This window comes from Serinus canaria, chromosome W, assembly GCF_022539315.1.
Source record: "Serinus canaria isolate serCan28SL12 chromosome W, serCan2020, whole genome shotgun sequence".
In the NCBI taxonomy this organism is placed as follows: Eukaryota; Metazoa; Chordata; class Aves; order Passeriformes; family Fringillidae; genus Serinus; species Serinus canaria.
In genome coordinates this window covers 18,347,751-18,374,633 of record NC_066342.1, presented here as the reverse complement: position 1 = coordinate 18,374,633, position 26,883 = coordinate 18,347,751, and the positions used below count along the sequence as shown (strand labels likewise).

The window sequence follows — 26,883 nt, the reverse complement described above, 5'->3', positions numbered from 1 at the left end:
TTCAAACTAAGACAGTTGGTATATGTTTTTTCCCTTTCTCTCCCCCTGGGATGCAGCTGCTTATGGAGATGAGAAGACACAGAGCATTACAGACACATCACCTGCCTCCTGCTTTATTCCTACATTGCATGACTTGTGGTGGTTGGTATTTGATTCATTTATTGGGAAGAGTTCTGCAGCCTGACCGCAGGAGCAGGTGGAGTAGAGCTCCTGTGCAACTTTTAACATGGGATCACAATCACTCACCCACACCTGGCACTCATTCTGATCTCTGGTCCTTCCTCTGAGACCCACACACACAGCTTGGCTGGTGGCTTAAATGAAGCAATTTCCATTAACATGAACACCCACAGAACTGTTGTGCCCCACCAGCTTAAGGCAGACTGGTATCTGCACACCTCCAGGCGCCCAGAGACATTTCTACACTGGAAACTGACCTTGGCTTTGGGTTTGATACTAGTTGTACCCAAGTATCTGACATGGGACTCCGAGGAGGGACCCTCTGGAATCACAGCTCTGCTCCAGCAAGCTCCCCTAGCCCTAACACAGTTCAAGACCGCAGGTAGCAGCTCCGACAGATGACCAGAAACAGGATAAAAGCTTTCCACTGAATGAAATAAAGAAGCCAAAGACTTGAATCTTTACCTTTTTTAATCAAAAACATAGTCTGTAACAGAATTTCAGGAAAGTTAACTACAGTATATTATCCACAAACTAGGTTGAATGAAAAACATACAGTAAGCTACAAAGGAACTACTGGGAATTCTGTTGACCGCTTATCAAAAGGCAATGGCTGAAAGAAGAAATGCTTAACTAGGCTTTCATGCTCAAAAAACCCCCTCTTACAGCAGGTTTTGGATTGTGGGTACTTTGCAGCTGTCAATCCAGCTGAATCACTTTGTCCTGTTACAAAACTTCACCAGAAAGATACAGAAAAAGGTACAGGAGCAAGAAAGTGCTATGTGGTTTTGGTGAACTTATACCAGTCCTGCAAATTTAGGAGCGATGTATCACCCAAAAGGCACAACAGCAGCCAACAGTGTCAAAACCTCTTGAGATATTGTTGACAGTAGTTCTGCTTTCACGAGGTCCCACCAAGTGAAACTTTCACGTTGCTGAAAAGTCAAGTCAGTTCTTGGGGACGTCAGCAGTATCACGTGCAGTAGCTTTGAGTCACACGCCTTAGATAATTTTCAGAAACACACAATCAAGAAGAGTGTTTTGAAAGTGAATGACACAATAAAAGGAGATGTTCAGCATCCAGCCCCTAGGGCTGGTGGAGAAGCACTTTCCATTTTTGTTTCCCTGTCCAGGACCAAAGTGCATTAGAGGTTAGAAGCATGAGCATAAAGCTGGTTCACACACATGCCTATGACAGGCAACTTGCAAGTCTTAGTCCCAAGAACAGTGCCATGGTCCTCAAAAACCTGATACCAGTCATAGAAATACTCCTGTTATCAGCAGGACCAGGCAAGACCATAGCTTTTAAAGTCTTTCAAAAACCAAAAAAAGGTAACCTCTCCAAAACTGCATCCTTAAAAATACCTGACACCTAAGCATCTTAGAATTTTATAGAGCAGATGTTAATTAGCATGGGACCTGAGAGGAGGGGGGGAGGAAAGAGGATTTCTTAAATGAAGTCTGAATCTCACTTAGATGAAGATCCACGCGGCTGTCTTTAATCAGTTGCATTAAAGTGACCAGTAAACCCAGTCACTCTGTGTAACAGAGTAAAAATGCGAATTGAGGAGACAGTCCTTTCTAAAGCACTTACTCTTCAAAGAAGAGATTAAAGATGCCTCAATAAAGACCATTATCAAGACATAACATTTAAAGGGTTTACAGGCAGAAGCCCCTCCTATATAGACTGGTATACAAATTTTGTAATGGTTCCTAGTAAAAGAACAGAGGCAGTTGTTCCTGAGCCACACAGAGACAGTGCTGTCATCAGAAGTGCTACGAGAAGATGGTCTCAAAGGTAAGGCACAGGAGTTGGACACAGGTTCGATGAGTACTGCTGCTACAGACCTGTTTGGTGACTCGGGGAGACCATTGTCTTGTTTGCAGTGTAGGTTCCTCCCTAGAAAGCAGAAGGGTACTTCCCAGGTCTTCAGTAGGCCAGAGATGTAAATGAAGTGGTTTATATCACAGCCAGTGGCTCCAGGTCTCTGAGCACATCATTCTCATCAAGCCCAGAAAAGTGATGAAAGGAACAACCACTTTCAACCACCACTGTTTAGCGGTTATGGCTCCTTCCAAGGGATTCCTGTAGAATTAAATATTTTTAAACCATTCCAGAGAAAAGCTTTTCTCTCCTACATCTCTACCATGTTAACCTTAAATGTCCTCGCTTTCAAAACTAACAGTAACACAGATAAAGCAATCTAAACCTTCTGGTGTTAATCCCAGCTCACCAATATATGAAGTGAAATTACATAGTATTCCAGCACAATGTGTTTTTTGAGGAGCACATAATCAAGGGTAAGAAACACAGAGGTAATTACTTCATTGAAAGAACTAAGCAGAGCAGACAAGGGAACAGGATTGCAAGCAGGTGATTGCTAGCTGAAAAAATTACTTGTTGAATTTGAAACATTCAGAGCTGAAGGAGACACAATTTTGGCATCGTTGACATTCCTGCCTGCTGCATGTATAGGGGTCATCATGGCTATCGAGTAGCTGTCGCTCTTCTTCAACTCTCAGAAAAAGACAAATGCAAGATTCAGTGTGCAGCCACTGAAGGGTTTCTAATCCATTATGCACTACCTTTTATGCCTTGTCATAAAAGTACAAAAAATTAAGTTAAATGCATATTAAGAAATAAAAATGAGATTCTCTCATTTTGACCTTTAACATTTACAACGGCATCTTATCAGAAACTGCCTGGTAGAGAAGATTAATGCCTTTTCAGTATTTGTACTGCCTCACACAATGCTCAGATTTCTCCTGACGTAGAGCCTGCAATTTCTTGTTTTTAATAAACTCATCTGACATTATTTTGTTGTTCTATTCCAAACATTTTGCGCCATCTAAATACTACACTGCAGGTGCAGACTTTAGGAGACTTGCAAAACATCTGCAAAGAAAACTAATCTTAAAAGTTGAATTCTTTCAGATCAAAGTACAGGCCAATACACCAACAGGTAGAAGCAATCTTTCACTATTTTATCAAAGTTTGTCATAATCAAAGCAGAAGCAACTGGTACAGAAAGTTGTCCGTGAAGCAGTCATATACAGATCAGTCATCCATCAATGAAAACACCTTGCAAAGCCACAAAGTTAAATAGGGAGTAAGCTCATGGACTCCTAATCAAATGAACAGCCTGTTATAAACAATTCATCAGGCAGAAGGTTACATACTTTCCAAACACTGAGGCACCTTGAACCCAGCAGTAAGCACAGGGTAGATAATCTAATAGGGAGGCTGGCAATAAAAACATGTCGTCAGGCTTTAAATTTTTTCCCCCAAATCAAGGTTTCTGTTGTGGATGAAGCGTAACCAAGCTGCCGGTTAATAAGCTTCTCTGAGGATGTGGTCTGAATCCTCTACTGAGTGTTCCTCAAGACTATGAAGCAGCTTGCTTTGCAAACAAAATAGATCACTTGGGAGAGAAAGAATAATGAAAAAGGTGTTAAACTAAAGGCCGTGAGGAAAGCAAACACTATTTTCCCATACATCGAGAAGTTGCCACATATGTCAAAAGAAAAAGTGATCTCATTAGAAGTTAGTCTGAAGAAGACAGCGCTGTTAGTGAAAATACAGAGAAAATGGAGCCATTTCTGGCCATTACTCCCAGATCATCTGTCTTCTGTACCTCCACACTTAAGAGAAACAATGACTGCTGACTTCATAAAAGTTCCAGCATATGGGAGAAGCAATAACTAAACACTTTGGCACAGCCCTCTACAGATTCCTGAAACTATGCAAGAAATTTGTCCAAAAGCTTTTGAATAATCTCTTCCAAGACTTCTGTTAACCACTCCAGCTGTTTTGCCAGTTCAGCTCAGCACAGCAGGCAGACCGAACCTGCAGCACTTGAAGGACTTCAGTGTATGTCCTTCTAAGCCTGTTTAATTAAGCTCCAACTCCCTACACACATGCTAAAAAAGAAGGAATTCCTGCTCTCTCTCCATACCCCAAACAGTCCAAAAGATATATCCTCAGGACACACTTTCATTGAGAAGCAGTGGAAGTAAGAAAAATTGGACTTGTTCCTGGCAAATTTAAACCAACAAAAATTCCTACCACTATTGGCTGCTGCAGGTTTTGCAAAGGAAAGGAATCCATCGCTCAAGATCAATGGTTTCAAGATGCAGAATTACATTATATAAGCAAACTAAATTTATAAAAATCAGGATTTTCATAATTTTATTTATACTATTAGCTAGAGAGAAAGCATACACATTGTATCTGTCATACAGAGAATACATTTGCAGGTTTTTTTACTATAAATTCTCTATTTAAAGTCATTGCCAATTGATACGGCCATTGATGGCATAGGGCTTAAAATAACCAAGAGCTATAAAAAACAAGTTTGCCATCCTGCCCTGAGTGGAAATGGTGAACAGATACAAAAACTGAATCCTAAATATTGATGTAATATTATACATGATTTAATGGTATATGCAAGTAAAAAGAGTCATGCAACTTCTTTAAATACCTGCCAAATTTTAGTTGAGTAAAATCATAGAAGTCAACAGTAATTATGAAAATATGTTCCTTCCATTAGGTGCTTGTTATGCAATTTCAGGGGCAACTTTGCAGACTAGGTATTTCATGTTATTTGAGTGTCAGCACTGAAAGTATCCATTTTCTTTAGTGTTTTAAAACTCACCTGTCTATATAAATAAAAATCTAAGATATCTTCTTAAAAAACTAGTGAAAGAAAAGCCACATTTCTTTTCCTTGCTATTTTTAATCAGTGCCAACAACATATGTCTCATCCCCTCACTTTTTGGCAGCCTCTACATTTTAATCTGGAAAAATCATAACAAGATTGTGAAAAAATAATAGTCTTCTGTTAACTATTGTTCCCTAAAAAGAATCACAAATCAGCTGGAACTTAAAAGTTGCTACAAGGTAAATGTTTTTAACTACGAGAAGGAAATTTCAGATATAAATATATATATAATATATATTCTGCATACAAAAGGCTCCCGTGAGACTTATGACCAAGATGCCATAATAGAGAAGGAAAGTTTCAAAGGGAACCTACCTAATACTATAAAGTCTCTATAAGGCGTTTACCTTTCACCTTAAGCCCTGTATTATGACAAGTTCTGAAAAAAATGGAAATCCTAATTCTGCATGTTTAATTTCTTTCTGCTTAGAGCAAGATGGCAAACACATTTTTAAAACCTGGGTTTAGAAGATTAAGTAGAACAAAAGTAAATTATATCTTCAGATTATAAACAGTACTGTATTTTACAATCCATCATCCTCACAATATAATGGCCTGTAGCAGTGCAGCAGAGGGATCTCAGTCTAAAGGCTGTGGGTCTGCAATAGGCATGGTATGAAGTACTTCATCTAGAAGCTGGAGGGCACGGTGTAAGTGAATTTCAATCCAGCACGGTGTCTCTTTGATGCTCTGCCTTGGGTAATCAGGTCCCCAACCTTTTACAAAACTCATCCTGAGTATGCATAAGCGTCGAAGGTCATCTACACCAATTCCAGCAGCAGCTGACAAACCTAAACAGAAGTTTCAAGTAAGTGTTCAGACATGTTCTTTTATCATGTTTATTTAGCCATTCCCGTTTGCTTGGCTTTTGCTTTACATACAATTCCCTCTCACCACAGCCAAGGCCAGTCCATATTTCTAGATCTCTGCTATAATGAATGCAGCAATTAATTTGCGTTTTTTACAATTAATTTTTTTTTCATCATTCTGCAATCTTGGAAGGGTGCTGAAATATAAAACTCTATAATAAAGCAGATAGGATGACACCCAATGTCTTATGTGATAAAATACATGTAACCCTTATGTAGATGTAAAAATACACTTATTCTTGATGTTTGCCAAATGCTGCATTTTCAGCATAGGAAATCAGACTGACCACCTGCAGGAAGCTGGATTAACAAACAACACTACTTACATGTAATAAAAAGATGAATACTGCTAGCAAACTTCAAATCGCCAACTATGGCTAAGACAAAAGTTAAACACATTTCCCCAACATGCCTTCAGTAATTTGTAAGATAGTTGGAAAGAGCCATGTAGCAATACAAGGAATACAGAAAACACTATGGCACATAAAGCAGCCTGAGACATGTAAGTACTTCCACTTTTAAAAGTACTTACAAACAAAAACAACCCAACCACAAAAAACTCCACCCTCACACTCTCTTCTTCCTCTTCTCAAGGATCTTAAGTCTTCCTAAACATAGTCAAGGACTTTGTTGCCAAGTAATCCCTATTGTTTTGAGTAATATTTTTATGAGCGTGGATCCAAGCAGCCAAAAATATCTCTCTTTAAAGTAATAGAGTTATGCTATTTGACCTTGTATATAACATGCTTTCTGTCATACTGCAACACTTCTTGCAGTACAATAAGCAGCCACTTCCGTATCCAACATTCCCTGAAGACTACACAGTGAAAAATGGTGCGTGGAATGGGTACAAAGTGAATTAATACAGACTTAACAAAATGCCATCCCAGCCACACCTTACCCCAATCCTGCTATTTCATTCCAAGTCTGTCTGTACTGTTACAGGGGCAGTGGGTGGGTGCTGTTATGAGGGAAAGCTGTGTTATTTGTTTTCAGGTAAGGAAAAAAGGAAACCAAGAAGTTAATGCACTTACTAATGGCTGGGGCTATTCCACCTACTGATCCTGGTCCGGGGATGTTTCCTGCTACTGCTGCAGCTTGAGCAGCAGCAGCAGCTTGGGCCGTGGCAGCCTGCTGTTGCATCTGACGATGACACTGGCGTAAATCAAACACCTTAAAAAAATATATACATATTGAACTATTAGACTTACCAAAAGCAATAAAGAAAAGAATTTCTCAACTCCCAACCCCAATAATCTGGACCTCTCTACTCTCCCAAAGCAACTTGTACAGTCTCTCCATACACTTGGGTAAAAGCAAACCTTCCTGACTAGTTTAATTTCTAACAGAAATAATCCATTAAAGCTGATTCGTAGAAACTTTTCTTATATGCCATTACTGCCACTGGCACTACCAGAACTTGGCTGAACTGAGCAGGCTACAGAAGTATCATGTGTGGGACTGACTGCAAGATCAAAGTGTGAAGGATACTACAGACTAATAAAATACTAACTTTTAAATCCCAGTATTTCAAGAAAAGAGGCATATAAATAAAAATGGATGCCAACAAGTCCATCTTCACTTTGTCAGACTTAATTCTTCATCGTTTTACAGAAATGTGTTAGTCTATTTAAAAGAAATACCAATAATTGACAGGTCTGAAGTTTCAGCAGCTAGGTTTCAGGTTGGTGGTATTTTATATCTTTGTGATCAGGTTTAGCACTAATATATATACACAGGAACTCTGTTCTCATACTAGAAAGCTTGTAAAAAAATCAATGCAAACTTCAAGCAGTTTAATTTAAAAAATGTATTTTTACAAGTGTGACTTGTCCTTAATAAAGTTTCAAGTCTGGCAGAGGCACATCTAAGTAAGAACATCCTCAAAATAATTTGTTTCCATGCAATGTTCTGTGACCTCTGGATCACTTCATGTTCATAACACTAACATGCACTTCATGTTCATAACACTAACATGCACTACTACATTTATACAAAATTTCCCAACTTTCCCTGTTTTGGAGAGAGAAAGTAAAGAAACAGATAACCTATGCTAAAAATTTTAGTAGCAATTAATTTAAACCTGTAAGGCTAAAAATACAAAAAACTGCTATCGAGATTGCTGGTGACAAAATACAAAATGAGTTACTTTCATAGTATCTAGATGACACTTTCAGTTTAGTCAATTTTAAGAGTCATCTTAAGTGACTTGTCAAATGGAAATTTTTAGGGTTTTTCAAAGGCAAGTTACATTAATTTCAGTGTCTCATAGCTTCTCTAACATTTACAAGACTCAGATACATGCTATTTCCCCTACAATTTTCATCTAGGAACATCAAACCAACCTTTATATATGCACTTGGGTAAATCTTGTGAACTGCATCCCCTGGTGCACGCCCCGCTTCTCTATCCAGGTAGTAACTCTGAACGAAGACTGCATGGTCACTGAGGCATCTAACCCACACATCACCTTCTCCTTTGCACTCCAACTGCACCCCTTTACCTATGTGCAACCTTAAAAAGAAAAACAGATCCAATGCATCTGTGTATATATACTATAAATCAGACCTTTTTTTAAATAAACCATAAACAGTTCTCCAGCACTCTGTTCATACGAGGACTTGAAATTGTAGCTATTATCTTAGGGGTAAGTTAGCATTTGTTGTGCAAAATCTGTAAACTAAAAAAAAAAAAAAAAAAAAAAAATCTGTAATACCATGTAAAGATCTATGAGAAACACAGAATGCAGAAGCAATGATATTTGAGTTGCAACTACCTCAGTCATTAACAATACAGAATTGAGATACCAAATACACTCAGTTCCCACAAGTATTCTAGAATAGAAAGTCAATCAAGTACATATACAAAGCCACATTTTAATGCAGAACTGTATGTTTGTTTGGATCACATTATAGTAATCTAGCATTTTGATTGTCACAGTGCAACATTTCTGAAGACATGGAATAATTTTCTTCCTTTTTGGTTCAAAGGAGTGGAAAAAAAATTGAAAGACTGCTTCAGTTCCACATCAAAGCATAGCATGTGCATGGTGAGAATGAATGAAAATCCAACTAGCTCTCTATCAACCTTCCTTTGCTCCTTTGACAAATCTATATATTGCAGTTATTCTCACATCACTCTCTAGTGTGAAGAACTAATATTCAGTTTGCATATATAATGGCACGAGTTGCTAATTTTATCCTTGAAGGCACAGCCTTTAAAAGCAATGAAAAGCAATATGCTACTACTGCAAAGCTCTGAAGGGTTTTGTCACACAGTTCACATTTTGAATGTGTTACAGGAGCGGCCTAGAAAAAATTACTCTGGTAGAGTTAATTCAGTTCAAAGAAACATACCATACTTGTGATTTCAAAAGAGAGGCACATACTGAAGGCAAACCAAAATTTTTTTAAATACCACAGACATCTGGAGATTTTGGGATCTGCAGAATACCTTGCCCTCTCAATGGCTTCTGTTCTATGCACGTTGGAAAGCTGGCCCAGGCAAAAACGGTCTCCTCCAGAAGGATCCACATATCCATCAACAGTAACAATTGGACAGCTTGAAGGGACCTTAAATGTTTCCCCGACTTGCACATCCATTTCAAAATATGCGATTGAGCACCAATATTCTGGAGCTAAAGAATATATACAATTAACTGACTGAAAGGCACAAAAAACCCCAATAAACCCATTCAGACAATCAATCAAGCCTTCTGCAACTGCATTTGTCATTCAGACTGAGTGCACATTCATATAAGGAAGTTGAGATAGACAAAGACACATCTACTAGCACAGAAAATTGCGACATACTACAGTGATCCCCTTTCCTCTCTTTCTGATCTCCCTTTATTTTTCTATTTTTCCCCCTCTTTATTTTTATTCTATTATTATTATTAGCATCATCATAATTATTAAGGGGAAAAATATATACAAATTTCCATGCAGAGTACATAGTTTACTAATAAAACTTTGTGAGGGTTTTTTGGACCCTTTTGGCTTTTGCCATTATTTTCTGACCACAGGCATCTACAAACATTGGGTGCTCCTTTCCATGTAGGAGTGGGATACAACACAATGCTAGGGTTTTTTGTAGATCTTACAAATCTTTGTACAGTTTATAATTCCAGTAAGATTTTGCAAGCCATCTGCATTCCTGCACTTTATGACTATAGCTTTACCATAAAGAAGTAATACATATATGCCTATTCATGGCTAGGCTAGCAGAAACTAACTTTGAAACAGATCTGGTTTAAGATAGGAGTAATTACCTCCTATCCTAACTGAAGTCAGTTTTCTCTATCCTCCCTGCAAAGCAAACCAGATTTGCAAAGTAGAGCAACGGGAGAAAAAGCAAAGATCACATAGTGACCTTGTCTGCACACAGTCAGGTACAGGCTAAAACAAGGAAGTATTAAGCAAGAGAGCAGAACAAAATGGCATGTTTTAATAGCCAAGTGGTGCCTTTTAATTCCTACTGTTTAAAAAATTGGCTATGAAAGAAAGATGGTAGTTGGAAGGAGATACTATGTCTACCTGGACTTCAGCAAAGCCTTTGATACTGTCTCCCATAGCATACTCCTGGAAAAGCTGGCAGCCCATGGCTGGACAGGTACACTCCTCACTAGGTTAAAAACTGGCTGGATGGCTGGGCCCTAAGCATGGTGGTAAATGGTGCTACATTCACTTGGCAGCCAGTGACTAGTGGGGTTCTCCAGGGCTCAGTATTGAGGCCAGCCCTGTTTAATATCTTTATTGATATTGATTGGAAGAGGGGATCGAGTGCACCCTCAGTAAGTTCACAGAAAACACTAAGTTGAGTGGGAGTGTTGATCTGCTGGAGGGTAGGAAGGCTCTGCAGAGGGATCTGGACAGGCTGGATCAATGGGCCAAGGCCAACAGTATGAGGTTCAATATGGCCAAGTGCTGGGTGTGTCCTGTACTTCAGTTACAATAACCCCATGCAGTACTACAGGCTCAAAGAGGAGTGGTGTGGTTGGAAAGCTGTCTGACAGAAAAGGACCTTGGGGTGTTGGTTGATAGCTAGCTGAACATGAGCCAGCAATGTGCCCATGTGGCCAAGAAGGCCAATGGCATCCTGGCCAGTATCGGGAATAGTTTGGGCAGCAGGACCAGGGAGATGCTTGTCCCTCTGTACTCAGCACTGGTGAGGACACACCTCAAATCCTGTGTCCAGTTTTGGGCCCCTCACTGCAAGAAAGATATTGAGGTGCTGAAGCGTGTCCAGAGAAGGGCAACAGAGCTGGTGAAGGGTCTGGAGCACAAGTACTATGAGGAGCAGCTGAGGGTGCTGGGGATGTTTAGCCTGGAGAGACGAAGACTCAGGGGAGACCTCGCTCTCTACAACTACCTGAAAGGAGGTTTTAGACAGGTGGGGGTCAGTCTCTTCTCCCAAATAACAGGTGATAGGACAAGAGGAAATTGCCTCAAGTTGCGCTGGGGGAGGTTTAGATGGGATATTAGGAAAAATTTCTTCATTGAAAGGGTGGTTAAACATTGGAATGGGACGTCCAGCGAGGTGGTGGAGTCATAATCCCTGAAAGCATTCAAGAAATGACTGGACATATTTAGTGCAGTAGGACCTAAACACAACAGACTGATAAGCCAACAGGAAGAAGAGTTCTTCCTGTGCTGTAAGTGGTACTCATGCATTATAAACAGCAGCACCCAACAGTACACCTATTTGCCTCAAGAAACTGTTCTGGTTTTATTAGAAAACAATAAACAAAGGTGCCTAAATTACTTTAAGGTTTCTTATCTTCAAATAAATACTCATGTTTTTGAGGACTGAATAGGATGAAATCAATAGAGTGAAAGAGACATACTAAATAATGTGAAATAAAATTCAGCTACAGTTAAGTTTAGCCAGCAATTATCAACATTTTTATTTCTGGTATGGATTTAGTCACTAGCCAATTAATAAACAACTTAAACTTTTAGGCTTTTCAACTGTGCAGATCTCCCTATGCAGGCAACAGCCTTGCTGTTGTTAAAAACAGAATATCACCTTGTACCTACATGAGAGCTAGCCTGTACCACATGACAAAACCTCCCTGGCTCCCTGAACTGTTACCAGTAATGAAGACTCTTGGAAAGAACAAGCTTTATGCAAAGATCCAATGAGGAACTTCAGCACCAAAATGCTAAAAGCAGCACAATACCTATCTTTCAGGGCATCTGGCTATAATGATGGACTAGATTATGAATCGAAGAGAACTTTGGCATGACCTAAACTCCATTATATTTCTAAGCAGGCAAAAAGTACAACTACAGGCACCTTGAAAAGTTTAGGATCAAGGACATTCAGAGTTCTGATACCTCCAGGGTAGGCGCCATCTGTGTGGGCTTGAGGGTTGCAATCTTTGACTTAGGCATCTCAATTAAATTCAGTTCACAGCCTATGTCACCATTCCAAGAGACGTCCAAATTCAAAACAAGACCTAATCACAAAATTCTTCTGCTTCTTTGGAATTTATATCTCTTAAATTTCAGAGTACTTGATGTAAAAAAATAATCAAACCACAAAGTTATAAGTTAGCATTACATGTTATATTTTACTCACCAGGATGATTTGATATAGGAGGCTGGAATGCAAGTTCATTGTGGACTGGCCCTTTAAAAGAAAACATGCAATTTGTTTTACATGTGGAAAAATAATGTTTTCTTACTTAGCTTGTTTTCCAGTAAAAAAAAGACTTGTGAGGATGCCTGATGTTATAAATCCCTAATCTGACAGGGGAGAAAAATGCCCACAGAAAAATTACACTCTTAGAGGTTTCCTAAAAATTCAGAAGTTGAGTAAAGAGCTCCATTAGTATCCCAGGAGGAAAGGCTGCATGCTGCTCAAGCCAGACCCAGGCTCCAGGAGAGTACAGAAACCAGATATAGCATTGAGATGTAAGAGAAATAGGACTTCACATCTGCCCCCAAGTTGTGCAAGGAGAGAATCAGTGTATAGAGGCAGGTGATACAAGTCTGTCAGAAACCACACTTCATTAGTTTCATCAATTACAAAACAAGTTGCCCAGCATGCTGTGGACTTAACCATAAGAAACACTCACTGAAGATGGAAAGAAGCCCTAGAGAAATAATTTTCTAAGAAAAAAATTACAATGAATATAGTCTTGGTATTAGTCAGTTTAGTCTCTTGACTTTTATGAATTAACTAGGTCCCTTACAGGCAGCAGAGAACAAGGAGGAAAAATTTAAACATAGTATTATAAGTAAGAGCACCTTTTGCAACAAGATGTGAAAAGAAACACAATGCTGGTAGGTGTCAAAACACGTGACTTTCTGAAGTGAGAGATGGCAGTAGCCAAGAAAAGCTCTATGTAGTACCACCAGCCAGTTATAAATAATAACTATGGAAAGATACATGCACCGAAAAACATTTATAGAGTCTACAGCATCACTAAAGTTTTTTTACATCCTGGTATTTCTGAAAAACTAGATGACAGATGAAGCGGGATCCTAACAAACCAAAATAATGAAACTTAATAACTGTATCTAAATCACAATTTTCTCAATAGAGACAAGCTGAAAAGTCACTGTAATATTAGCTCACAGTTCATTCTCCCCTCTGCTAACCATGACTGCAGCAAACAGGTGATCTGGTTAAGTACTACATTAGAAGACCAAGAACTGTTCTAGCTTTTTGCCAGAAAATTTAGAAAAACTTTAATTTGGGTGGGTTTTTCCCCACTACACTCTTATAATACATATACTGTGCTAGACACTTACACTAGCAGTTTGATCACTTTTTTCCTCCCCATCTCCTGTACCTTAAAACAAGAGATTCAAGTTTGTGTGCCGAATGTACTCATGAATCAGGCTGTGGCAAGACCAGTTTATTGACAAGTACTTTACTGCATGAGCTTTCACAAGGTTCTTTTAAACAGGCTAGGGTACGTGGACACATCTTCCAAAGCTTAGTATGACTTTAAAATTTTCAGAAAATAAAAACAGCCAAGAACTTCCAAGTTTTGAAAGAAAAATATGCAAACAACACATTCTGAATTGACTTCCTGTTCAGCAAAGGAAATATTTAGTACAGGATTGCAAAGCCTTAGAAACAGAGGTTTAGAAAGGAAATGCTAGTTTTGTTAGGTATAGTAAGACATGTATAATATAGATGGTATCACTATAACTATCTGAGTTTCTAATCTCTGCTGCTTTAACAGAAGAAAGTCCATCAGGCTTTTACACTTAACTGTCAGAAAATACTCAACACAGTAATGGTAGGTCTGTAATATTAAACAAACAAAAAAAAAAAGTATTTGGGGGTCAACAGTAATCACAAATGAACCCCTACCATTCAACAAATTTGAAACAGGTGATCTGGAAATCTGCACTACTTACAGTAATGCCCAGGATGCATAGGTGGATGATGTTGAAGATGGCCATTCTGGTGGTGAGGTATGGTAGGTGTGTAGGCTGCTGTCCGACTTCCAGTCCAAGTTGTAGTACTATCTAGAAAAAGAAAGGAGTGGCTGGTTTTAAAGAGATTTTTTTTTCTGTATCTCACTTCTAATCCTCTATTTCTCCTAACATTTGGAAACTGGTTTTAGAAAACTAAAAAGAGTGCATATATATATACACTCACTGTGATGGTAAGTAGCTGGCTGAGCTGTAAACCCATTCTGCAGAGTTTCTGGCTGAGGCCCTGAAGCAATCTGTAAGAGTCCATCACTATAGCTACCTGTCAATATACTGGGAGGTTGACCTGGTAAAAGAACACACTACCTATTCACGAACATTCCAAAATTTTAATTAAGAAGAGTTCAGCACTACTGGGTAGGAAAATACACCCAACTAGGGGCACTGCAATACACAGTTCCTACAAGTTTGGTTTCAGTATTTTTTTCCATTCACCAGAGTGTCTTAGGGAAACTTGAAGCAAGATGCTCTGCATCAACTAATTTTGACTCTGACACCCTTAATATTTTAAAGAATGCAAAGAACCATGTCTATTAAGTGCATCTTTGTTTTGTTCACATCTCATTTTTCAGTTTGAAAGGAAAGAAGAAATGTCAGGTTTTACTGAATAACATAGCTGGAATAGATTTGGTGTGAATCCAAACAGGCCAGCAGCAGGTCCAATAAGTTGTTTATTTTCAGCATGTTATAACTACTGTTCCTAAGGAGAACTCATTTGTGTTCATCCAAAACATACTGAATGGTATTTTATTTTTAGAAATAGTTCTTGAATAGAGCTGCATACATAACTGGATTCCTTCCTGAGAAAGTTGCTGGGCTTTTTTCGTCCCAAGTAAGTATTTCAGGAATTATCTAAGCTTTAAAGTAAAACTACAGATATTTTAGAACAGGTTAACAGAATTTGATTTTAAAAGACTTCAACTCAGCCATTAACACTGAACCGATCAGCAGTTTCACAAGTGCACTTGCACTCTCAAACTGATGTGGGCTAGCAGAATTTAATACATTGAGAACTTGAACTAAAACCTAAAAATGAGCCTTTTTTTCTTGTCCACTTGGCTCCAACAATTATAACACTGATGAGAAAAAGCTATTGACAATAAACTATTGTGCAAAAGCAATACAATTAAACTGCCTATCCTTTTTTCTCTGCTGGAGAAAAATACAGACACCACATCCCACCTTGGCAAAACCAACATTAGCTTTAACAAAAAAGTTGCCAGCTAAAATTCAAGACATTATAAAAACATAATTCCACCATAATTCAAATTTGATAACATGAAATCCATCATATTCACACATCTTTGATATTAAAGTGACAATGAGTATGTGAAACCCCTCCAAACTTCATGGTTTCCCTACATTAGGGCTGCAGGATGCTGCGCACATAATGCTTTACTGTCCTGCTGGAGTGAAATGTGAGGTTTGGTGTTGGCAAACCAGACTCTTCCACTTGTACCAAATACACACAAAAAAGTAACAAAAAACTTCAATGCAGCACTTCCACAGACTCATGAAAATATTAATTAGGGTTGTCACTTTGGTAGTACAGTGGGCCATTATAAAAATAATCAAGTTAAAACTGGAAGATACATTTTGTCAATTGTAGAACACTAAAGAATTGCCTTAAAACATCTTGATACTGCTACCTTACAGCATATCTGTTTGTTATCACATTTTCTGTTGTGATAAAAAAATAAAATTCTTCCATTTCTACAACAATAATCAAATAATAGCCATAATATTTTTGTTACTGGCCAATTGTTTTAACATTTTCTTACTGAACCTTTGGCATATTCAAGAGCCTTGTAAGAGTCATGTAGTGTCAGTCTCACTGAAAAAAGATTGGGCCACCAGAAAAAGTTACTCAAATTATGCTCCAAGGTAAACCCTTATGTTAATGCTTATGAGACTGCCTAGATCATATTGCCACACACTTTTACCAGTGTAGTGTGGCAGCAGCACAGTTCCAATAAAATATCTACTTTGTCAAAACTCAGTGGTTATCTCTGAGCTTTCACATTTTCAGAGTTTAGTATTTCATATAATCTCATTCTTACTTGTTGAAGCCACAGGAATGTTGGGAAAATTAGTGGTGCTGGTAGTGCTAGCCTCAGTAGGAGCTAACATGGCTGGGGTGCTATAAGGCTCTGTAGATGCCCTGTTACTTGGTGGGTGCTGGATGGTTTGGACTGAATGGCCTTCAGCAGAAGACAATGATGGCTGCCCCTCATAGTCATGAACATATTCATCTTTCACCAACATACTTGAAGGAGCTGTGAAGAAACAAACTGTTAAACATGCAAAGCAAATATATTTTCAGGATTTAACCATAGATTGTGCTACTATATTCAAGCAATAACAATGCCATTAAAACTAGTGGGGGGAGAATTTAACCTATATAAACATTGCTAAAGCACTCCACTAAATTACAAATAAACACTTCAAGCCAGCAGCAAGAAATTTTGAAGCATAACTGAATAGAAAATCAAACTGTTTATTTTGCTTACTGCTATCAAACAAGCAGTTTAGTCCCACAATAGTAGACTCCAACAGCATTTTGTTTTTTAGTCCATCACTGTGTGATTGGACACAGTTATTAAAAGGGAAGAACATGCTTTTTGTCAAGCACCTAAATATATGTTAATGCAGAAGTTAACAAACCAATTCCTAGTATACGAATAAGAACATAAATAAAGCTCTTATGAAAAACAATTCATTAACCCAGTACATAAAAAACTTCATGCATCCCTTAAATAATTTTAAGCAACTCCCATCTAAATTGACTAGAAACAACAAATTCACATTCAAAGACAATACACTGCTACTCCATATTTAATAATGTAGCCACTAATTCAGAATATTCCACATACAGTGTAAGGAAATTACTACCATTGCCACTACAAGAATTTATTTCTATATATCCTATTGAGCATCTTTAAATAACACACTACATTAGCTCCCATGCTCATTTTTAAAGCAGACTTAAATATATTAAAATCTGACAGTAATTTTTTTGTTTCCTGCTGCAAAAACAGTTGCATGAAACGAAAACATTTATGTATTTAACTGCTGGCTAGTAAGCTTTGATTCTGTATAAAAGGATCATTTTTCAGAAGACACATGTAACAATTAGCAGAGGTGAGCAAACAAGCTAAAGCTTGTGAAGTTAACAGTTTGTTGGGTGGGTTGTTTTTTTTTTTAAGTTGTCTTTGCTAAAAATATTGGGTAACCCAAATTTCTCTATGAATTTCTTCCTGAAGGAAAAAAAAAAACCCAGTTTTGAAATAAAGGAGTTACCAGCTGCACAATCTCATAATTTCTGAATAATGTTCATTGGAGATCTAATGTCCAATTTCTCTCAAGTTTTAGAGACAGCAAAATATTAGACTCCTTCATTCAATTGCATATTAATTACAGAACTTATACCAGTTTATTGCTAAACTAGTTATTACATCATAAGCATATATTATTCCCAATTCAATTAATTAGTATATCATACAGGTGTGCACAGTTTTGGGTGTCTGGGGTTTTTTATTAATTAGCAGCATTCAACAGTGAGAGTTTTGTTGTTTGGGGTTTTTTTTGTGGGACTTATAAGTTGCGAGCAATGAAAACAGAACATACTGACAAGCATAGCTGAAGCCCCAATTTAAAGAATTTATCATGCCTCTTAGCTGGTTTTCCCAAAACCAGAGAGAAAAATGCATTTTGGTCTGCTCTCTATAATCTTTCCTAAGGAGATACGACGGAATAAACTGTGTACATACTGAAGAATTTAACACAATTTGCACCCATAGAAATGCAATAGTAAACAGAACTACTTACCAGAACTCTGTAGTGTCAGTCCTGAGAGATCTTTAAAAAGAAGAAAAAGAGAAGGGGGCGTAGAAAAATATATTCAGAGATCTTCAACAACTTTTGAACATTGAGTTTAGAAACTTTACAAATTGGTACTACAGACTACATTATATCCCCTCTATCTCAACACAAGTCTCAATGCTAAATTATTCCTAGGATACACATTGACTGCAAGAACTGTGTGAAAGACAACAGAAAGACTTAAACAAAAGCAACAAATTGTTCTTTTAAATTCTGAATAAAAGAATAATTCCATTAAGAAGATGGACAAGAGTATATGAGAGTAATTTATAATTATATAATTAAAAATTAATGTTTCTAATTTAGGCCTGTATTTTCTACACTCAAAAGGAAGACATTTTACATTTTATTCTCACTGTTCCATTTTAAATCAAGAGTCTACTTACCAATGCCAGGCGATACTACACGCTCATAATGATAAGGATTTACACAGACACTGTCACATTTCAAGTCAAAAGCATACTGACAATATTTAACATGCTTGAGTTCATTTTTATGAAGATCAGGCCACCTCCAAAGACGAGCATAAATCACATGAGGGAATCCCTTGCGACCAGCCACCTAAAAAGTTAGACACAAGAGTTGATTGGGAAAGTAGCAACACATTTCATTTTACTTAGTGAGGAGCAAAGCTGGAAGAGGACAATCAACAACACAGCCTTTCTCCATCATCAAAACATGGGGGAAAAAATGGTGACATATAGTTTACCCAAGTTCTGTACTCAACAGAAATAAATCTCTACTAGGATTTTGCTATGGTTAAATCAACACTGTGATTCTTAAGAAAAAAATAATAGATACAAAATGGCAGAAGCAGAATTTGTGCTTAAGGTAGTATGTATGGTCACCTTCCCCACCATGGATGACTAAGGAGCTTTGCCCCAGAAGAGGAACGAGGTGCTGAGCCACACTATAAGGAATTTACAAGTAGAAGAATGCCATTCCATTATAATGAAAAAAAAAAAAATTAAAAATGTTTCTAGGGTAGACAGAAAGCTAGCCAGCAAACATGACATCTGTCCTGGAACAAGGAAATTGCAACCCAAGGTATACAGGTACTGAGTACTGATGATAGAAGGCTAACATAAATCCTCAGTGCAGACTCCTTGGAGTACCTTCTTAGAATAGGTCTGTCTTTATACTTCTGACCAACACAGAGCTAACAAGCTTGTAGTGAAAATACCAGGATGAACAGCTGAATTTGTTACATGACCCTGGTTTTTACTGCCACACACATACTCATTTAGAACAGCTGATCCAATGCCTTCTGCTCCTTTTGGAAAACAAACCACTACTGCAGCAGTCCAGAGCTCCAGCCATAAAACATGCCTACAAACGGGGGCAAGGGTAGATGCAAGAGAAGAGCTACTCTTCCTCAACACTCTAGGATCCTGTGTCACTCACTTTTGCTCCAGCTTCACTAGGGGGAAAACATCTGATTTTCACTTGTACTAACCTGAAGCCTCCCATCCAGCGTTCTCTGAATTGTAACACACTTGCTAGGATGAGCTCCATTTGTGGTTATAGCTGTAATCAAAGAATCCAATTCATCTTTTTTCTCCTTTAGCTTTTTAACTAAACTTTCAATTGCACGTTTTGCAAAAGTTTCACTCTCTCCACCTTGTCGATGGCACATCAAGCTGTGAACAATGCTCAGACAAGCATCATTACTTGTTGGTGTGTTAGTAATAGACATATTGTCCATTTGTCACAGCTTTTTCTTTCAGATCAAATGTCAGTTTTGGGGGCTGTTATGATTTTCAAGCTGATGAACAAGAGATGATCCAAGTTAAGTGTTAGATGTACTGTCTCTTGGTAAAACCTAGGAGGAAAAAATATCTACATTAGATTTGTTTTTAACATTGCAGATCATGTTTCTAAGGAAGACTGTGGCTTTGTGCTTCTTTTATTTTCAAGTGCAGAATATTAAAAGCACATGACAAAACCGCATTTCTTGTCCCATGATAGCTAAAACACGCTTAAGACACTGCTTGCACAGTTTTAAATATAAGATTTATTTTCCCCTAGCAACAATATTTAAATAAAGATTATAGTTTATATATATGTACACATAGTATGTACATATAGAAATGTATTAAATGAATAAGGAAAAGGAGAACAGTAACAATGATTTCCTATGTTTTATACTGGCAGGATGAAAACAAGTGAAAATACTGGCTGGGAATCAAGTGGCACTGACTTAAACAAAATGTGAATAGTGAATAAGCATGAATACACACCAGAATAATCTGTCATCTTCATTTAATAATGCTGTTTAAATAGTTCAACTATGTTCTGACATCTGATCAATTCTATTTCTCTTTGCTAACCAGAAAGGCAAAAATTGTACCTGGCCATTAGCTTAATGCACATTTATGTAAATTAGTATTGTGTGTATCTTTAGATATGAAAACCTCAACTGGTACATTTGTCTTTTCTTGTTTGGATCCAGCTTCTTCTGGATCAAGACAAATCGACTGAAGTCACTAAAAAAAAGCACTTCTAAATTGTCTCAAACAGAACTGTCTTAATTACACTAAATATAAGCTCAAGACCAAGTCCCTCCTAACACACTTAGCCATTAAACTCCATTTGTTAAGAATCTGCAGTGGTTTCTAGTCATGAAGTCATTCTTCTCAAAGCCAGCAGACATGATCCTTTTTAAGTTTCCTTTAATCCACAAATTATAGCTGGCCTGATTGTCTTGATTTTGAATGAGCCAATTGTTACACTTTATCTTGCTTTATCCAGAAACACAGGACAGCAGATTTTGTGCAGTTGCAGAAAAGGAGTCTAATGTTGTCAAAAAGCTGCTCTGGTTCTTCAAGCAGCTCTGGCTTCACTAACACCATTCTATGAACTATGTGGTCTGGCTTTCTTAAGAAAGTGGCAGCAAATACATATAAGTGTTTTTACTACATTTACATTTTCTAAGTAAACTTAAAATATAAGCCTTTTTTAAACTACCATGCTGTTCTCAGCAATGTAAATAAAATATATGTGATTTCAATTGTTAAAGAAAAAAATGTTTGTTCTCATTATCTGAAGAACACATCCAAAGACCTGTTTCTGCACTGAAATTTTCCTTGTTGTTAGAGGTACAGCAGTAGCAGCTATTTATTGGAGACAAATGCATTGCACAAAAATAAGAGTAGGGTGTTAACTTAGAAAGTTAACATATCACACAAATTACAGTATTAACATGACTTCCCTCCTTGTAAAAGGAATATTGCAACACAAATCCAGCACAATTATAAAAGGAAACAAACTCTTCCCCACTTAGTATTTTTTCTGATTTCAACTTGAATACATCACATTTCGGTATACTTGGGGAAAAAACACAGCACAAATCCTCCCCCCTCCATTTTCAATACTTTTCTTTTGTAAGGATGCTTCTGGACCTAATTTCTCCCAAAGGAAAACGATTACCTATAAGTTTGAGTAAGATCATTTTACCTAGCTATTAAAGTTTCTCCCTCAATACTAGCTTCTTTTAATGCTTCAAATCAATAAGCCTCTATTAAAAGTCAAGCTTAACCTGCCATTCATTCTCCACAGCAACTCGAATTCATGTAAATCTCAAAGCTTAGCAGCTAAAACAAAATAGATCATTTTCCTTAAATATAAAACAGCATCCCAGGTAGATACACATAAGTAATCACAAATAAGGGACTTGATACAGTTACTAGCTAAAGGAGCTTTAAAAAATGATGCTTAAAATTAGACATGCAGCTCTTTTACATCCCTAAAACCATGAATGGGAATTTTGATGGCTGACTTTCAGAAGACTAATATCAAGCAAATAAACCCTTATTTAAGTGTAATGATCTTCAGAAATGTTGAAGTCACCCCTCAGCTGCCACTGCGCTCAGTAGGAGCATCTGATTCTTCAGCATTTTTGAAAGCCAGGCCAGTTTAAGATTTTGAATACTGTTAAACACTGCTGATGAATAATTGCACATTAATTCAGGAGCCTCCTTTTACAAGTTACATCTACAGAAATCTTGTCTTTAATCTTGCAATTTTGATCCCCAAAAAGAGGGAGTGAGGTCAGTGGGTATCAATCTGGCACATATTGATAAGTGTAATGACATATTTCCTCTGAAGCATTAGTATATTTTGGAGACAAGCCAAGTTTTTATGTTTTACAAATGGACACTACAGTTCAAGCTTAGATTTACACTTGAATACATAGGGCCGAATATACTGAGCAAAGAAGTTCTTAATTCCCTCAACTCAGGAATTTCATGGAAACAGAAATGGGTGAGAGAGTGCTTTGGGAAAAAAGAGGCAGAGAGAAGAGACAGGGAACATGAGAAAAACAGTAGCAGGAGACAGTGCTTGTAGTAAAGCTCTCAGCTTCATTCACCAAGGAACAAAAAGGTATTTCTCTCCCTTTTGCTATAGAGTGATGCAAGCAGAACAGGGAAAAAAGGGACAAGTAATATAAAATGCTAACAAGTTACAGAGAAGTACTTGATTATGTTTGGATTCAAACTTAAATGTCTTTTCCAACCTGAACAATTCTATAATTCTGTTATAAAAAGTAATTTATTTCAATAAGTAAGTATTAACAGGTATATTATAAAACAAGTGAACAACAACTAGTGTTCTGCAATACTCTAAGAATTGGAACAAGAATAAGAGCCTGTGAATAAGTAAATATGTAAGACAAAAGAAGTTCAGATTGCCAGGTAATTAAAAACACCCTTGATGATCTGTAACAAACACACTATTATCTCAGAGAATTGATAAGTAACCATTAACTGAAACTCTTCCTTCAAGACTGATGCAAACTTGAACAAACACCATAATTCTTCCATACATCCTATATAGCCTGAAGACCTCAACTAAACTCCCATTAATGTGCCCTAATGTGACCTTAAGCCACATTTTGCAATTTGAGAACAATCAACCCCCAACAAGCAAAGGAAACAATATGCTTATGCAGACAAACCAAGCAGTTATGGAGCTGGAAATCAGGGATGTAACCCAAAGGAATATGATCCAGGCAATCAGTAATCCAACATCTTGGGCAAGACAGTTTATCCAGGCCCGACACTGATATGATAAACCCGACTGTAAACAAATAGGGTAGTGAACCTGCTACTGATGGTCTGGAATGTGATTTACTAGTAACAGCCATCCCAAACAGATTTCCAGCATTTTGATACTAGGCAGTAATGCGATGCTAACAAACTGGCTAATTAGAAAAGCATACAAATTGACATCTTGTGAGAACATTTCACATGAATAAAGGACAAGAAAAGCTCTTGTCTCCAAAATTAGACAAACACAAAGATGTCAGAAAATTAGCATATACATTTGATAGCTTTCAACCACCAAAACATTACTACAGTTTTGTTGTTTAATAATGCAGTAGTATAAATTTTATGATAAAGAAAAATCCATAAACCAATAAACAAGGCAGTTTATGATTTGATGAAGATATTAATTATTAAACTGCAGATACATTCCAGCATATAAGACTATTATCTACTTGCCCAAAGGGTGAACAGGAACAAAGTGTTTGTAGATATAAGAACAATTAGCATTAAAGAGCAAGAGAGAGTACTAAGAAGGTACTACACACAGTTTTGTACAGTAAGAGCCAACACTCCCCAGAATACTATTTTTGTGAGCTTATCTGAATCATAAGTCTCAATTCTGCTCATCTCACTGTCAGTAACTACAAAAATGTAAGACACGTGACAGCATAAAAGGAACTGGAAAAGAGTTTTAAGACAACTGAGTGGCAACTCTTTCATATTAACATAAATTCACAGTTAAAAAAAGTAGGAGCAACCATTTCTTTGTGGAAGAAACTGATCTGATGTAGCTACCAAGTGCAGCTCTCAGCATTTTTACTCCTCTCAGCTTCAACCTGTGCACTTTGACTGCTTTGAAAAGCACTTTACAAACGCAACAGACTGATCCTATAAACAGAGCAAACGTTTCTGCTGCAAACAATTCCAGTTTTCTTAATCTTGTTCAAGAAACTAATCCAACAGTAAAATCACATCCCAATCCCTATCTTGTTTTTGAATGCATGGGGGGGGGCAGGACACGGTGAGCAAGGTAGAGCTACTATGCTGATGTGACTATATATACACCATTTTAAATCCTAGAAAGTTTATTTTTTCATTTTGGCTCCCCTCCCCTCCCCACATTTTTATTTTTCAGAAAGCATACAGCTGAAAACAACTCCTCTTTTCAATACAGACTCCTATATGGTCAGAGAAGGAAGACTACTGCACTTCACACCATGAGAGTGGGAAGGGCAATAAGCTCCTCTACAACTGGATCTATTTCCACAATACAGTTCTAGGCACCTCAAACTACCTCACTTGTGAGGGAGCACCCCTGGGGTCCCACTGAGCAAGAGGTCATCCCCTCCTCATCCTAGTACCTGGGGTTGAGGATAAAAACCCAGAAATGGCAGGAGAGACCACATTCAGAGAGCAGAAGGTGGTGAAAATCCTTGCCATAGAATGACATGGCAAATCTGAACTCTTCCTCAGAGGATCCTGCAAGATTCCTCTTCTTGCAGAAGGCTTCCTTCAACAAGGGCAAATAGTAATTTGTCAAAAGCTCACAGAGAAAACAATTGTGGCTACACCAAGCAATAAAAGGAAGAATCAAACCTTGCCCAGGCAGTGTGATTTTTTCACTTGTGTGTAATGTTTTGATAGCCTAGAAATAGGTGTATTAGATAACATCTTTATTGTAATCTACACAGGGATAATGTTCTCTGCACTTGCTCAAACTTAAAAAAAAAATCCCCTCCAGAAATATGGAAAATTCCAGCCTCAAGCAAAAGTAGATTTTTTCACAAGGTTAGCAACATAGAAGAGTCCGCAAATTCCAGCAAGACCTTAACAACAGCACAGCAAAGGCTGCTCCTCATCAGGATCCACGGATCTGCCCTCAGCACACCTTTGTTCTCCACTAAATCTGTTGATTCCTCTCAAAACTCACATCCCTATTGTGTTAGCTTTGACTGAATGCATTATGTAAAGAGCCATCTACCTAAAAAAAGGAATTCTAATTAGAGACACTGCTTTTCTTTAGGCTTCAGGTCCTTGAAATAAAGTTTCTATATCAATATTAAACATGCCTACGCAACAAGCAAATCAAACGAGGTTCATGACTGCAAAGTCAGAAGAAACTCCTTCCAGTCACAATCCAACCAAGAAAAATAAGAGGAGGGCCAGAAGGACAAATTGCCTACTTATCATGATGCTGGAGTACAAAAACACATTTAATTTTATAGGGCAGTATAGCTCTTTCAACAACCTTGCATGGAATTATCAACATTAATGAACAAAGTAACAACAGTGCAGGAGCTTGAATTCACTGTTGCCTGTTGACAGTGGCACACTATTGTTAACCAAGATAATTTGAGAAGCGGTGGTGAAAAACACCATGATCTTACTCCAAGTGTATGTGTTTGAGAAGAACTAGCTTACAGTAGCACAATTTGGGTACTAAGTGATAACACACCTAACTCTCAAGTAGATTACCCCACAAATTAACCTGTCTTTATAGGAGGGAGGGAGGGAGGGAGGGAGGGAGGGAGGGAGGGAGGAAGGAAGGAAGGAAGGAAGGAAGGAAGGAAGGAAGGAAGGAAGGAAGGAAGGAAGGATCTTGTGCTGAGCAGCCCCATGCTGTCTGAAAATGAGCTAAAGGCACCGCTCTTTGTTACTGCAAATAAGATGGCAGATTTCAAAGAAGTAAACGAGAAGCGGCTCGCATAAAACCACCTAGAGCGTTTTTCCAGCGTGCGGGAGAGAGGAGGATGAGAGCAGTCTGCACGAACGGCAGCGGAGGAAAGTTTAAGTGGGAACAGGCCGGTTGGAGAGCCATTGCCGGGATTTAAAAAAAAAAAATAAAAGTTTGAAGGCGGGGCAATCATATTTTTTTCTCGTTTAGGAAAAGAGGGGGAGAGGGGGAAGGAACCAAGGAGAGAAGCCAGAGAAGCGGGGCCGAGGAGAAGCCCCCGCGCGGCGGGTGGGAGGAGCCGCTGTCTTGCCTCCCCGGAGCAGCAGGCGGCACGCCTCCAGCGCGGCGGAGCGGCCAGGCCCGGTCTTGCGGCAGCCTCGGCGGCGAGCGGTGGGAGAGGGCGTGCTGCGGGCGGCCCCGGCGGGCAGGCGGACGTGAGGCGAGAGCGGATGTTACCTGGGCCGCGGGCGACGGCGGAGCGGCCGCTCTTCGGGCGCGGCCTGCGGCTGGGGTGAGGGGTAGCGACGGCTGCGGGGATGAGCCTACTCTCGTCTCAGCCGGCCCCGGTGCGGCAGAGCGGGCCAAGCCTCCGTCCCCCCACCCTCAGGCCGTCGGCGCGGGGGAGGGGGAACCCAGGCGCCCAGTGACGGCCGTCGTCACCGTCGCCTCGTCACAGCAGCTCCGGCCGCTCGCACTCCGCGGCCGCCTCCGACACATCCGGACGCCACTGCACATGCGCGACATCCGGGTAACGCTCTCCACCGCCGCCACGGCCAAGCGCCTCCACGCTCCTCTCGTCACACTCCACTATTACGCCTGCGCGCCCGTCAGCCCGCAATAGCCATACTGCCAGCAGCCGGAAACTGGGGCGAGTGGGCACAGTTGGGGTTTAATTTTATGGTTGGCGTCCGGCGGTGGCGCATCGGGCGAGGCCGGCAGCGCTTCGGCAAATGTAGGCGCGGCCCCAGAAAGGAATAGGTCCAAAAATGGAAGCCCAACAAATGCGCAGGGCCGCGTTAGCAACCCCCATAAGTGTATGGCCACGGCAATACA

The 26,883-nt window shown here is 38.8% G+C and overlaps 2 protein-coding genes across 3 annotated transcripts in view; one reads left to right on the top strand and one right to left on the bottom strand.

Annotated features, from left to right (window-relative positions):
• The window catches only part of LOC127060974 (Friend virus susceptibility protein 1-like), a 1,102,452-nt gene that overhangs the window by 306,326 nt on the left and 769,243 nt on the right, over window positions 1-26,883 (top strand). The window lies entirely within an intron of this gene.
• On the bottom strand, window positions 634-26,532 carry SMAD4 (SMAD family member 4). 2 transcript variants are annotated; one of them, XM_050986374.1, is made up of 12 exons: window positions 26,287-26,532; window positions 19,565-19,930; window positions 18,495-18,669; window positions 18,055-18,084; window positions 16,287-16,502; window positions 14,393-14,512; window positions 14,149-14,259; window positions 12,353-12,403; window positions 9,224-9,407; window positions 8,116-8,284; window positions 6,805-6,943; window positions 634-5,692 (listed from the first exon to the last, which is right to left on the bottom strand). In XM_050986374.1, the coding sequence occupies exons 2-12, from the start codon at window positions 19,811-19,813 to the stop codon at window positions 5,481-5,483; spliced, it is 1,656 nt and encodes a 551-aa protein (XP_050842331.1). In that variant the 5' UTR covers window positions 19,814-19,930; window positions 26,287-26,532; the 3' UTR covers window positions 634-5,480. The 2 variants fall into 2 exon arrangements, with proteins under 2 accessions (XP_050842331.1, XP_050842330.1); XM_050986373.1 differs by lacking the exon at window positions 14,393-14,512.

What these genes read in the sequence shown, in the direction of transcription:
- SMAD4 (XM_050986374.1), bottom strand. Translation starts at nt 19,813, where the DNA reads ATGGACAATATGTCTATTACTAACACACCAACAAGTAATGATGCTTGT. An exon ending in CGCTGGATGGGAGGCTTCAG is followed by an intron (nt 18,670 to 19,564) that starts GTTAGTACAAGT and finishes CTAACTTTTTAG; the next exon opens with GTGGCTGGTCGCAAGGGATT. An exon ending in TATGCATCCTGGGCATTACT is followed by an intron (nt 12,404 to 14,148) that starts GTAAGTAGTGCA and finishes TTTCTTTTAAAG; the next exon opens with GGCCAGTCCACAATGAACTT.